Below are 13027 nucleotides of genomic sequence, written 5' to 3'. Positions count from 1 at the left end.
AAACAAAACAAGAGGTTTTTCTTTTGTTATGCTAAGCTAACCTGTTGCTAACATGTTGCTGCGTGTGCTCCCGTGTGGTCAGGTCGTAACATGCTGCTGGTCGGGGTGGACGGTCCTAAAGTCCCCTGTGAGGAGATCCTGGTCAAACATCTGGGGAACCGCCTCTACAACGTGAGCTACCAGCTGAAGGAGAAGGGCGAGTACATCCTGGTGGTGAAGTGGGGCGACGACCACATCCCCGGCAGCCCCTACCACATCACCGTCTGACCCCCCTACCCAGCTCCACAATCAGAGCCCTAAACCACTGTTTCCACCTAGAGTCTAACCCATCATGTTTACAGCTCCTCCCATCATCCAGACATTTAGATTTCTTTCAAACTATTTAACCAACAAACTGTCACATCAGCTGATTCCTTCACTGTCATCTCCCAAAGACCAACACGACTCCTCCTCTGTCCACCTTTCATCGTTTGTTTAGGGAGGGACAAGATGCACCTTTTGATTACTGTAAGCCAGCAGACAGACGTGCCTTTTACATTTCCAGTCATGGACGTTTAGTAGATTTATATAGAAGATTAGCTTAGCTTAGCATAGTGTAGAGCAGCAGCAGGTTTTTGAGCCCAGCTTTGATGGAAGGTTTCTGTTTACACTGGAGGAGCTTCTCTCTCTCTCTCTCACACACACACACACACACGCACACGCACACGCACAGACACACACACACACACACACACACACACATACACACAGTTTAATATGAACAATAAAAGGACTCGGAGCGAACAGAGAAGTGAGGGAGGAGTTCATGTGAGAGTAATGTGATCAAACAATATCGATACCTGTTTCGTTACCACGGCAACAAACATAAAAGTCCTACAGACCAAAACGTTAGGTAAACCTCCAATCTTTCTCCTCCACACCTGTCGTATGAGAAAGGTGTTTTTAAAGTCTTAGTAGTTAGTTACTAGTTTCTGATGCGTTCAGTAGAGTAACAGAGATTTTATCGTTTTTAAAAGATTCTGAATTGTTTCGTTTATTTGACCGCCTTAAAGACTGTTTGATTTATGACCTTGAATTGTGCGTGTGATTGCTCATAGAGCGGCTTGTTTCTTCACGTCTCCCAGCTCAGCAGCACATCGGTGTTCATGACGCTCTTTAGAAAACAACCTGATGTTTACCTGCTGCTCGCTCGTGTGATCCACATTCAGGCGCTGCTGTTCTCCTTTAGAGATGAATATAAGTGATAGAGCGCCGTGTGAGAACGCCACGTTTCACCTGTCCTCCTCACCTCTGCTGTGTGTGATACCAACACACACACACACACACACACACACACACACACACACACACTGTTTGTCCACGTTCACCTTCAACATGAGTCGATAAAGGTTTTTAAAAAAGGGAAGTTTCTGGACTGAAGGGCTGAGGGTGATGTAGTCACGTCCTGACAACACGACGACCAAAAACAAGAGAACAGATGTTTTGTTTTCTGCTCAGTGTTTGTATCTCACCCCTCCTCACCCCCCCCCCCCCCCCCCCCCCACCCCAGCTCGCTTTGTGCCTAATCTATCTTTCAGAACAAAAAAAAATGAACCTTGTCTTAAATAAAAAGGCTTTAAACGTGTTTGTAAGACAGTATTTTGATACACAATAAAGTTGTCTAAGTATTTTTCTGTCACTCTGATGTCTGCCTCTTTTTGTTTCTTACCGGAAAACTCCAAATAAAGGCTCCTCCCCTTCTAAGCCCCCGTCCCCTTAAGGAGCCCAGTGTAGTCATCAGGTCGAGACCATGATGCGAGAAGTAAAACATTAAGATGAACGCTTGCTGGCTGTAGAGATTCATATACAGAAGATGTTGGAATCATGAAACACAAACATTTTTAAATGTAATATATATCTGCTAAAACAGCTGAAGACCTTCTGATACGTTCACACCATAGAGCACTTAGTGATTATGTTAACAGAGGACTCTCTATCTCTCTACACACAGTTAAATATTCTTTCTGGTTTGTTCCTCTAACTAATATGTGTCTCTAGTCTGACTATAAACCCCCCAATGATGAGAAAAGCCCATCCTCTCTGTCTTCTGCCTGCTCCACTTTTCAGAAAATGTGTGCTCAAACAGGCCGTTTGGAGATTTTCCCTTCATGACATCACAAAGGGCAGTAGCCCCTCCCCCAGGTGGGTGACACTCCCACAGCTAGGTGTTTGTTCTGCCCTCTGAGTCTGCCTTCTCACCGTGAACAATAGGACATGGAGCGAGAAAGCACCGAGACACCCAAGCCCTTCCAGAGAGGGGGCGTGGTCAGACACAGCTCATTTACATATTTAAAGGTACAGACACAGAAACAGCCTGTTCTGAGCAGGGCTGAAATAGAGGGGTTTATAGACATGATCAAATACAGGATCAGAGTGGATTTAGAACAAGAAACTTCAGACACATGTTTTGAGGAGCTCTGAGACTTATTTACACTGAAGTAGAGGAGGAGGATATGTGACCTTTAAAATTTTCTAGTCTTTCTCATCTTTACTCTGCATCAGTTTAGTTTCCCCGCCTCGTATTCCCAGAATAAAGGCGTGGTCATTTCAAAGACTGCAGTCAATAAAAGCCTGGGCTAATAAATAACTGATCACATGAACTTTACTGTCCTGAACAAACACACACAGCTTTGATCCTACATAAAGATACTTGTGTGTTACATCTACACTGTCAGTGTGAGACTGTTATTTTTAAATAACTGAGATGATTAAAGAGTCGATAATAAAACCCTGTTACAACGTCTGCATCAGAGAAATAAAACATTTACTTATAGTTGCTGTTTGGTATTAAATGATGATAGAGAAAGAATCTGAACATGTTTAATGAAAGATCGAAAATATAAAGTTTTAAGAGTTTTTGGACCAAATCATGAATCTCTTTGTGTGTGTGTGTGTGTGTGTGTATGTGTGTGTGTGTGTGTGTGTGTGTGTGTGTTTTCAGTGAGTGGAAAATGTGTACATTACAGTCTGCAGCCAACGCCCTTCCTGCAGAAAAACTCCTTATTAGGTCTGAATCCTCTGAGCCAGCAGGGGGCGCTGCAGGAGAGGAAACGGAGTCAGTCAGCGGCAGCCTGACCTTCTGATGACGTCATTTATTAATTTCGCTTGTGTTGTTTCGTGCACACTCATGTAGAAGCATCAGAGATCACAGGAGGAACGACTGAAGAGGAAAAACGACTGTTATAATGTTCTTAAAGACGGTGAAGCTAGAGTCTCTGTCAGACTTCTTTAGCTCTTTGCAAAGTGGATTTTTCTAAATCTATAATGACTAAATATTCACACTTTGGCTGTGACAGTGTGTTTATATTCAGACAGGAATGTCATTCATCTTCAATCTCTTCACCCACAGATAGTTGATGCAAAGTGACTGTTGGTTTGTGAAATACAAATCTGATGAATCACGTGCTGAACATGAGGAGGATGATTATGAACAGAAACATGTTTAATAGAATATTCTCCTACATAAAGTGTGTTTATTTTTAAAGTGCAATGACAGAGCTGGTGTGGTGTGAAACACAGGACAGGCTGAGAGAGGATGAAGGTCTCAGGTAGACCAGAAGGCCGTACCCAAGCTCCGCCCACACGCCAACTCCAACCACCTGAAAGATCAGACAGACAGGGGGGGAGCAAAGAGGGAAGGCTCAACACATTATCTTATGATCTATTATCTAATTTTAAGACAAATGAGGCCGGAACATGACGACACTGGGAGTGAAAAAAACCCACACAATGTACACACAAAGACTTTAGAGTTATTCTCCCAGACTGACAGCGCTCGTTCTGCTTCCATCTTAATTCAGTTTACCCGTCATGTGCACAACAAGTAAAGAGAACAGTCAATGTCATGAATGTATTTTTCACAGACATCCTCTGAAAGTTATAAAGACAGCAGTAAACAATCTAAAGTGAACTTATATCACAAACACACTCAGGGATATTCATAGTGATAAAACATCCTGCAGCTTCTGATAACTGTTTTTATTGTCTGACAGTTTTAAACTTGTTTAACTCAACAGACAGGAATACCGTGTGTCTCTAGTATTATGGGCTGTTCCTCCCTGCAGACAGAGTGCTCTTTATTTCAGTAGTGTTGTAGAAATATAGATGTACATGTTGTAGGTTGAGCGGCTGTGGCTCAGTGGTAGAGTCTTTCGTCTCTCAACCAGAAGGCCTGAGGTTTGATTCCCAGCTCCTGCAGCCACATGTCCGATGTGTCCTTGGGCAAGACACTTTACCCCACGTTGCTCCTGCTGCTTTGTCAGCGGTTTATGAATGTGTGACCTGTGGTGTAAAATCACTTTGAGTAGTCTGAAGTCCATCTACTATTTACCATTCCTCCCCGCACACAGAGGGAGGAATGAGTTGATAGATCTAGAAGTTGTAGTTCTTCTGCAGACAGAGCAGTTTGAGGTGTTGTAGATATAGTAGATCTACAAGTTGTAGTTCATCCCTGCAGTAGTAGGAGCCTATAGTAAAGCTGGAAGTTGTAGGTGTGTCCTGCTCTGTGCACATACAGATCCTCCCTCTGAGCTGCTCCTCTCCTCGCCCTGCTCCTCTCACACTCTCTGAACTCTGTCGTTCTTTTCAAAGGTAAGAAAAACATTTATTCTTCTATCCAAACCAGCGAAAACAACACTTTATTCTTTATCTCGTTTCTTGTTTTTGAACCGCGGTCGTTCGTTGTTCGCGCAAGATTAAAAAAAAAAAAAGCCGCGAAGTGAGTTCGGTTGCGTCGCCGTTGCGCGCGGACGCGTCATGAAATACTCAACAAAACTCTTAATAACTAAACATGTGTTACAATACGGACATACACGGTGAAATCATGGATTCAAACGCGGAGAATAACTTCGATTTAATTCATACAAAGCGGTGCCTTCACTGCCAGTCGAACATTACAGTTTGAACTTTATTAGACTACAAAGTTCTCCTGCTGGAGGTTTGGCGCGCTGCAAACTGTGCCAAAGTGAGTCCTCCTTTATCTGTCCAGAACTTTATTACAGACTCAGGACAGAAAGAGACATGTGTGCCAGTTAGACAATCCTCAGTCTACTCTTTTCATTTCAAACAAAGAAATCTGAACCAAGCAGCAACATCTGGTTTTAAAAAATGAAGCCAATGCAAGTGTAAAATCCTGCAGTTCCTGGAGTGTCCACTAGAGGCTGGCTGCAGAAGTACAGGAAGTCACATACACACTCATTCTAAAAAGCAGAGATTAACATGTTTACAGCCTGGTTCAAAAAAACAAATAGGTGTGATTAGCTCATGTCTCGATCGACACACACTGTACGGGGGGTGAATGTTTTGATGATTCATCAGTTTTGATTTGATGAAGGATAAGAGTTATTCACAATAAGGCGTGTAGCTGACCTGATTGACAGGTGGGTGCCGTGTAACGGTTTGTCAAGAGGTTTAAAACCCGCCTCAGCTCCAGCTCTCAGCCTGTCGTTAGGTTGACTGAAAGTTAGACTGAGACAGCATTCCAGCATGGAGACCGCCATCGATGGGACCCTGCCCTAACCCCTGAGACGTCACTCAGGCGTTATGTTTACAGCCTGTGGATTTATTTGATATCACGTTTAGCAACATGTTCATCTGTCTGTCTGATTGTGCGTTTAGATGTCTCTGAGTGAGAAGAGTGATGAAGAAATCAGCGAGTTACTGACGAAGTTTGGAATCAAACATGGACCCATCGTCGGTAAGAAAAGGAATTCTTTCTTTAACCATGTTGCTAAGGACTTTTGTCTTTAATCTTGTTGCTATGGACTGTCTGTGTGTGTGTGTGTTTGTGCAGAGTCGACTCGTGGTCTGTATGAGAAGAAGTTGGCGAGGCTGATGGAGAGCGCCACAGTGAAATCTTCGCCTGATAAAACATTCTACAGAGAGGAAGGTGAGCCTGATGATTTATCATCACCTTCTTTAAAGACAGAGATCAGAATGAAACATGTGTTTGTGGTCGAACTTCAGAGTGAACTTTGATTTGTGTTTCCAGAGGAGGAGGTGACCTACATCACGTACCACACCCCGGTGAGTTCAGACTCTTTCTTTGTCTGATTGATGAACTCTCTCTCTCCCTCTCTCTCTCCCCCTCTCTCTCTTTCTCACCCTCTCTCTCTCTCTCCCTCTCTCTCTCTCTCTGTCTCTCTCTCTCTGTCTCGCTCTCTCCCCCTCTCTCTCTCTGTCTCTCTCTTTCTCACCCTCTCTCTCCCTCTCTCTCTCTCTTTCTCTCCCTCTCTCTCTCTTTCTCACCCTCTCTCTCTCTCCCCCTCTCTCTCTCTGTCTCTCTCTCTCCCTCTATCTCTCTCTCTTTCTCTCCCTCTCTCTCTCTCTGTCTCTCTCTCTCTCTCCCCCTCTCTCTCTCCCTCTATCTCTCTCTCTGTCTCTCTCTCTCTTTCTCTCCCTCTCTCTCTCTCTCCCCCTCTCTCTCTCCCTCTATCTCTCTCTCTCCCCCTCTCTCTCTGTGAGGCTGTATCTAATGAACGTCTTTTTGTCCTCTCAGGTTAGACGTGAGGCTTACGGAGACTCGTGAGTATAAAAGTAGAAAACTCTTCTGTCGACATCGTTCGTGTGAATTTAAACTTTGTGTTTTTGTGTTCAGCCTCAAACGAAGAGGAAACGTTGACACGGAAGAAGACGAGGAATTCGAGCAGGAAACAGAAGAGTGAGTCCTTCACAATAAACTCCTGCTGTGTTTGAATAAAACAAACATCACCTGGTCTAAACCTCCCCTCCTGTGCTTCAGCCCCCCCGTCCAGGTGACCCACAGAACAGCCAATCACAGCGCAGTGCAGTCCAACGAGCCGCTGAAGAAGTCTGGAGGCTGCATGTGGAAGTTCACCCGTCTGCTGCTGCTGTTAGCCGTGTTAGCCGCCGCGTACTACGCTTACTGTCAGATGGTCGACAGAGAAGAGGAGAATCCTACAGGGATCCAGTGATCTGATTGGTTGTTAGGGTGTCAGGTTTTTTTTTAATAGTTTGAACACATTCCAGAAACTTCTAAAGGCTAACAGGTTTTATATTTAAATGTCATCAAATCCTCTGAAATGACAGGAACCAGACAAATGATGGAACACCTCATGTGAATCCATCCGACCGCAAAATAGTCCCCCGACTAATCCACTACTTACTCCTGTTTGAGTAAAACGCTCTTAAAGCTCACATGTTCTCCTCCTCTTCATCCAGTGTAAATAAGTATTTGATCACGTCTATAAACCCCTCTAACAAACACCTAGCTGTGGGAATGTCACCCACCTTTGTGATGTCATGAAGGGAAAATCTCCAAACGGCTTGTTTGAGCACACATTTTCAGAAAAGTGGAGCAGGAAGAAGACGGAGAGGATGGACTTTTCTCATTACTGGGGGGTTTGTAGACAGACACATATTAGAGTTAGAGGAACATGGAGAAGAGGATTTTAAATATGTGACCTTTTAAAGTTTGAGCCATAAGAGATTCACCTGCAGTAAGAATCTGAGGGCGTTCTCGGGTGCAGACTAACTCTTCTCTCTGGGATAAAAAAAGACGCTGGTCCTGTTGTTGACTTCTTTGCTTTCCTTGGATGACATGTTGCACTCTCTCTTCTTGCTATGCAAACTTTAGTGTGTTTGACGTTTGTTTTTTTAATGCAGCTTTTCCCGATCATGTTTTTTTTCTCTTTGTGACATTTTGCACAACTTTTAAACCGAGTCTGTTTCTTATATTTCGTGTTGCCTCAAACTGAAACCAAAGGCTGTCGTCTTTATGTGTTCATACCTTTTGAATAAATCAAATGAAGTGTGCTCACTGGTTGTTTTTGTGAAATTCTTTGCGTCTTTAGTGTCAAATGGAGAAGTCGTCAATCTAGTTTGTGTCTCTCTCTCTCTCTCTCTCTCTCTCTCTCTCTCTCTCTCGTAGCCGTACTGGCAAAGCCTACATATCCCAGGATGCATTGCAGAAACACTGACATTCTCCTCCTTTGAATAAATGTTGGGATGCATGATTCCTCCTCTTAGTTTTACAGATAGTTTGTCAGAGAGGTGAAGCTGGTGCTGAAGAGCTAAACACTTCAACAGAGAGAAGACATCTTTGAGACGACAGCAGGAAGAAGACGTGAGCGTGAGTTTTAAATCACAGATCTGAGATCAAAGTGAAATATTAGACTGAGAGCATCAGGTAGTAAGAAGTAAATCAGTTTATTTAGTTACAAAACAGTAAAAAAAAATATCTTAATTACACCGTTCTGACAGCAGATAATGAATATTTATAAGTGGTTTTATTTACATTTGAGAAGTTTTAATTGGTCTGACAGCAGATCGCTGCGTCTGGACGTGCAGGATGAAGACGGAGGACGCCGTCTCTTCAAACTGACATCCTCTGAGGACGACCTTTCATCCAGAGGTCACCCGGGTCTCAGCCTGGATCTGCATCAGCACTGATGTAGCAGCTGATACTAAAGTCTTCAAGAAGCAGAATCTGATCCAGACTCTGGTCTACAGGGGTCCTGTTGTGTTCATGTCGATGGGAAGAGGTGGAGAAACATAAGGCAGCTCCTGTACCAACATCTGAGGGGTTCCCATAGACCTGCAGAAGGACCAGAACACATCAGACCTGCAGACGGATACTTGGTGCCTACAACTTTAATTTTTGTTCCTGTGTTATTGTAACGGCGCTTCTTGGATGATGTTGATTATCCTCAGTTGTCTTGCCGTTAACTATAACACTAAACATACTTAAGTAAAGATATATCTTCGGGTGTGGGTAAGTAAAAGCACGGGGACAACTTCTGCTGTGCGTCTCATAGTTTTTAATGTCCGTCCATAACAGAGCATGACATATCAAGACTGAACAACAACAACAGCGACACCTTACTTGTCTTAAAGCAATATCACTCCTCCAACCGTAACCATGGGTAACCTTAAAGGCACAGTGCATCATATCAAACAGATACTCTTGTAAAGTACAAATTGTAAATATAAATGAAATTAGCATTAAATCAAATAATGTATATTATCTCTACCTGAGAAAAGTAAAGATCTATAAAATAAAACTTCACAAAAATAAATCTCATCTCCATCTTACATTATCAAACATATCTTTAGATTTTTAACCAGAAACCTGTGGAAGTTTAAAAATCTGGTATCGTGAGGACCCTACCTGTGTGTGTGTGTGTGTGTGTGTGTGTGTGTGTGGGGGGGGGGGGGGGTCTGACCTCACAGCATGTCCCTCGAACCCGAGCGCTGTGATGAAGATGTTCACGAGGACGGTGAAGAAGACAAAGACGGTCGCGACGTTGTTCATCCAGTTCAGCTTGGCGTGTTTCCTCACGTCGTTCAGATCGTACTTCACTGCTGACACACACACACAAACACACAAACACAGGATTAGAAACAGGAAGTGGGAAAGAGAGAAAGAAGAAGTAGAACCAGAGGACTTGATGTCAGGAAACAGAGTCAGATCGTGTAGTCTGACCTCTGACCTCAGCATCAGAGTCCAAGAGGCCAGAAAGAGGGGGAGGAGTTAGGGCGGGGCTACCTGTGATTGACAGGTCGACAGTGACCTGAAAAATGTATTGGTGGGTGTGAGCCAATAATATCCTCCCAGTCCCCGAGCACCTTCTAACCACCAAGCAGGCGCTCGGAGGGAGTGCAGTAGATGTTGGAGATGTGGGAGGAGTCTGAGTGACTTGCCTATAAAGACGAGCAGCAGCCCCACGATGACCTGCAGGGTGATGGAGAGCGACAGCAGGACGATGAGGGGGATGTAGAAGCGATAATGAGGCCCCACGTACAGGACGGTCTTCAGCTGGGACGAGTTGGCCATCAGCAGAGCCACGTCCAGCATGCTCTGAGCGGCGGTCTTCTTCGTGGCGTAGTGGTTCATGTTGATGGGCCGACAGAGTTTACGTGAGGGGGTCAGGGCCTGAGAGGAGAGAGAGGACAGGTGAGGTCTGAGCTGGTTCACTCAAACTGACGGAGGGTCGCCACGATACCAGAGTTTAAACTTTGATTTGAATCTCGTAAAAATCCAACAATATTTACACCTGTTTGTTACCAAGGCAACCACAACAAGGAATCCTTTTGAAACCAGCGATCATTAAAATAACAAAGATTTGATAGGTATCGGAGCGTTGATTATTGTGACGACATCAAAGACACATTTTGATGCTTGTTCTCTGTAAATGCGTCAAAGTGTTTTCACACACTCAGAGGTTATTCTGTGTTCTGTTCACAGGTGTGGCTGAGAGGCCAGGTGATGACTCACCTGGGCGGGAGAGATACAAAGAGAGACAGAGAGACAGAGAGAGAGAGAGGGAACATGACAAAACATGCTGCAGGCGCTTCTCTCTCACATATCACACCTGAGTGAGACTTTCTCTGAGGCACAGAGTCTCCATTCACCTCCACACACACACACACACACACACACACACACACACAATTTATTTTTCAAAGACAGAATAGCGAGCTGTAGAGACCAGGAAACAAAAGAACAACAGACTGGATCCTGTTCTAGAGGAGACGTTACTCCTCTTGTATCTGACTCACAACACTTTTCAGTAGAAAAGGTTAATTTAAACCAGATTATTCTAACTGAACAGAGTCCTTCATAAACGGATGGGATAAATGGATGTGTCTTGTCTGTCAGAAACTGAAGAGACAGATGTTGTGTGTGTTTCTCACCTCGATGTCTCCGAGTTTATTCAGAGTTATCCTCTCTCCGTTCAGTCCGCCCTCGGGGTCCATGCTGCCTCTCAGGAAACAAATTCCACCTCGTCCTCCTGCGGATGTGATGAACAAGTTCTGAGCAGCTCAGCTTGAAGCTCAGAGCTGACATACAGAGAGAGAGAGAGAGAGAGAGAGGGAGAGAGAGAGAGAGAGAGAGAGAGGGCGAGAGAGAGACAGAGAGAGGGAGAGAGAGAGAGAGAGAGAGGGCGAGAGAGAGACAGAGAGACAGAGAGAGAGAGAGAGGGAGAGAGAGAGACAGAGAGACAGAGAGAGGGAGAGAGGGAGAGAGAGACAGACAAACTAGATTGACGACTTCTCCACTTGACACTAAAGACGCTCCCAGCAGAGAGCTGACTGACTTTCACTTCAGTCTGTGTTTCAGTTTCCTGCGGGTTTCGATGGATTCGTTCTCTCCTGTGAAATAACGTTTCTGTATTTTACAATATTAATAATCACTTAAATAAATGTATCAGATCTTAAAACACATAAAGGAATCTTGACTAAGAGGAAATACTAAGTTATTAATAAATCTATTTGTTCACTTTACTATACTTTTATTTAATTATTGGTTTAGAGAAAGAGAGAAGATAAAAACCAAACATATTTTTCTTCAGGTGAAACATTTAAATATTTATTTTTTAATTTAGTGATTTAAAACGTTTAGAGAGCCAGTAATAAAACTATAACGATTACTTTGTGCAAAGTGATCAAAATATTTGATATAATGAATTTATTAAATAAATTCCTCCTGAACCTGTTCTTATGTTTGTTACTTTTCCTTCTTCATCATTGTTCACACTTTAATACCCTTTATTTTTTTCAGTTTTATTATCAAATCATTTATTTTACGAAACTTTACAAATCTTCTGTGATTGATTGATTGATTGATTTAAAATTAATAATATTGAAAAAGGTAAAAAAAAAAAACATTTTATATCAAATATCAACAAATAATGTAATTTATGTTCATGTGTAATATTTAAAGGATTTTATATTTGTGATAAATTTTAATTTATTTCTTATTTTATATTTTATATTGTTGTTTTTTTGTCAGTTTAGTTTTTAGAGTTTTATTTTTCCATCTTAAGTTTCTGCTTGGAGTAATGTTTCTGTTTGTACATTTTAAAAGCTGAATAAGAATGAAATATAAATAAATCACATTTTAGACTAGAAGGACGTTTTATGGTTCAACTGTTATACAGGAAGTGATTGTATATTTCCGGTTCTCCTACGTCACACTTCTTCCCAACATGGCGGCCTCCTTCACCGTCCGCTCCTCGGTGCTCCGCAGGGCGCTACTCGGAGCTCTGAGCCTCACCGGCCGGACCCCGCGGCCCGCCGCCTCCTCTGCGGGGCTCCGGTGTCTTTGTACGGCGGCTCCGGGAGGAAGTCCGCCGGTGGTTTTAGAGTCCGCGGAGGAATACAAGTTCGTTGAGCGGCTCATCCCACCGACACGAGTCCCCGCTCCGCCGAAGCACTCCGCTCCCACCCCGTCAGGATGGACCCCCCCGGCTGAGTCTCCGCCGGCTCTGCCCTACATGATCCGCCGCTCCCGCATGCACAACATCCCGGTGTACACCGACCTGACCCACGGTAACCGTCAGATCACCATAGTACGGAAAGTGGAAGGGGACATTTGGGCTCTGGAGAACGACGTGAAGCAGTTTCTGAAGGAGAAGACTGGGAGAGAGCTGCCCACACAGGTGAACGAGGTCACCGGGACCCTGAAGGTTAAAGGTCACTTTGATGTGGAGCTGAAGGACTGGTTGGCCAACAAAGGCTTCTGACGTCAGAGCTGTCCGTGTGGATCTATGGTGTGGACAGGTAGAGGGCTCCTCTGACCTGCTGACATGTCGACACCTTGAAACTTTGTCCTGCAGGAGTTTCGACCCGGATCAGTGTGAGAGCCGCTTCTTTATGGAACTATTGGACACCTGGTGTTGTGGTTATGAGGCTGTCAGGTGTTCAACTTTGTACATACTTATGTTTAATTAATGAAACAATAAATCTAGAAGCATAACCACCTGTCTGTTGATGTTTACTCATATTAATGTTTACCAGTCTGTCCAATCAGAGCAGAGTAAGAAAGGATGGTGTCAGTAAGTAGCTCATTTCTTTAATAATCTACTTTGTACACAAAACTCTTTCTTTCTCTCTTATTTACATTACTTATCTTATTCTTATTTAAACTCCTTTATTTATTCTGCTATATTATCTTTAAGGAGTGATGTAGGACTGGAAATCGCTCTCAGACTGGGCGGACTCCGTATTTTTAATCTAGACCACCACT

At 43.6% G+C, this 13027-nt stretch overlaps 4 protein-coding genes across 5 annotated transcripts in view; 3 read left to right on the top strand and 1 right to left on the bottom strand.

Moving 5' to 3' along the window:
- Positions 1 to 1678, top strand: part of flna (filamin A, alpha (actin binding protein 280)) — a 47034-nt gene extending 45356 nt beyond the window's left edge. For both annotated transcript variants that reach the window (XM_061057419.1, XM_061057418.1), the window contains one exon: positions 83 to 1678. In XM_061057419.1, coding sequence (XP_060913402.1) covers positions 83 to 267 — 185 coding nt within the window. In that variant the 3' untranslated portion in view covers positions 268 to 1678. The remainder of the gene's footprint in view (positions 1 to 82) is intronic.
- A 2803-nt stretch (positions 1679 to 4481) lies between these two features.
- On the top strand, positions 4482 to 7812 carry emd (emerin). The gene is made up of 7 exons (XM_061058676.1): positions 4482 to 4629; positions 5656 to 5734; positions 5831 to 5926; positions 6029 to 6063; positions 6536 to 6561; positions 6635 to 6697; positions 6779 to 7812. The coding sequence occupies exons 2-7, from the start codon at positions 5656 to 5658 to the stop codon at positions 6969 to 6971; spliced, it is 492 nt and encodes a 163-aa protein (XP_060914659.1). The 5' UTR covers positions 4482 to 4629; the 3' UTR covers positions 6972 to 7812.
- Positions 7813 to 8355: 543 nt separating this feature from the next.
- si:dkey-93l1.9 (uncharacterized protein LOC562339 homolog) lies at positions 8356 to 10909 on the bottom strand. The gene is made up of 4 exons (XM_061057576.1): positions 10693 to 10909; positions 9700 to 9931; positions 9222 to 9357; positions 8356 to 8593 (listed from the first exon to the last, which is right to left on the bottom strand). The coding sequence occupies exons 1-4, from the start codon at positions 10753 to 10755 to the stop codon at positions 8503 to 8505; spliced, it is 522 nt and encodes a 173-aa protein (XP_060913559.1). The 5' UTR covers positions 10756 to 10909; the 3' UTR covers positions 8356 to 8502.
- Positions 10910 to 11953: 1044 nt separating this feature from the next.
- On the top strand, positions 11954 to 12757 carry mrpl49 (mitochondrial ribosomal protein L49). The gene has a single exon (XM_061057575.1). The coding sequence runs from the start codon at positions 11988 to 11990 to the stop codon at positions 12522 to 12524; it is 537 nt and encodes a 178-aa protein (XP_060913558.1). The 5' UTR covers positions 11954 to 11987; the 3' UTR covers positions 12525 to 12757.
- The last annotated feature ends 270 nt before the right edge of the window (positions 12758 to 13027 follow it).

The sequence above is a fragment of the Labrus mixtus genome, chromosome 15 (genome assembly GCF_963584025.1).
Source record: "Labrus mixtus chromosome 15, fLabMix1.1, whole genome shotgun sequence".
NCBI lineage: Eukaryota > Metazoa > Chordata > Actinopteri > Labriformes > Labridae > Labrus > Labrus mixtus.
Note: the sequence above shows the minus strand (reverse complement) of the source record. Positions and strands in the feature narration are given on the sequence as shown.

Coding starts and splice junctions, on each gene's coding strand:
- si:dkey-93l1.9 (XM_061057576.1), bottom strand. CDS start 10,755: ATGGACCCCGAGGGCGGACTGAACGGAGAGAGGATAACTCTGAATAAA. Junction 9,932..10,692: donor ATAAACTCGGAGACATCGAG/GTGAGAAACACA, acceptor CTCTCCTCTCAG/GCCCTGACCCCCTCACGTAA. Junction 9,358..9,699: donor GCTGCTGCTCGTCTTTATAG/GCAAGTCACTCA, acceptor GTGTGTCAGCAG/TGAAGTACGATCTGAACGAC.
- emd (XM_061058676.1), top strand. CDS start 5,656: ATGTCTCTGAGTGAGAAGAGTGATGAAGAAATCAGCGAGTTACTGACG. Junction 6,064..6,535: donor ACATCACGTACCACACCCCG/GTGAGTTCAGAC, acceptor TTGTCCTCTCAG/GTTAGACGTGAGGCTTACGG. Junction 6,562..6,634: donor CGTGAGGCTTACGGAGACTC/GTGAGTATAAAA, acceptor TTTTGTGTTCAG/CCTCAAACGAAGAGGAAACG.
- mrpl49 (XM_061057575.1), top strand. CDS start 11,988: ATGGCGGCCTCCTTCACCGTCCGCTCCTCGGTGCTCCGCAGGGCGCTA.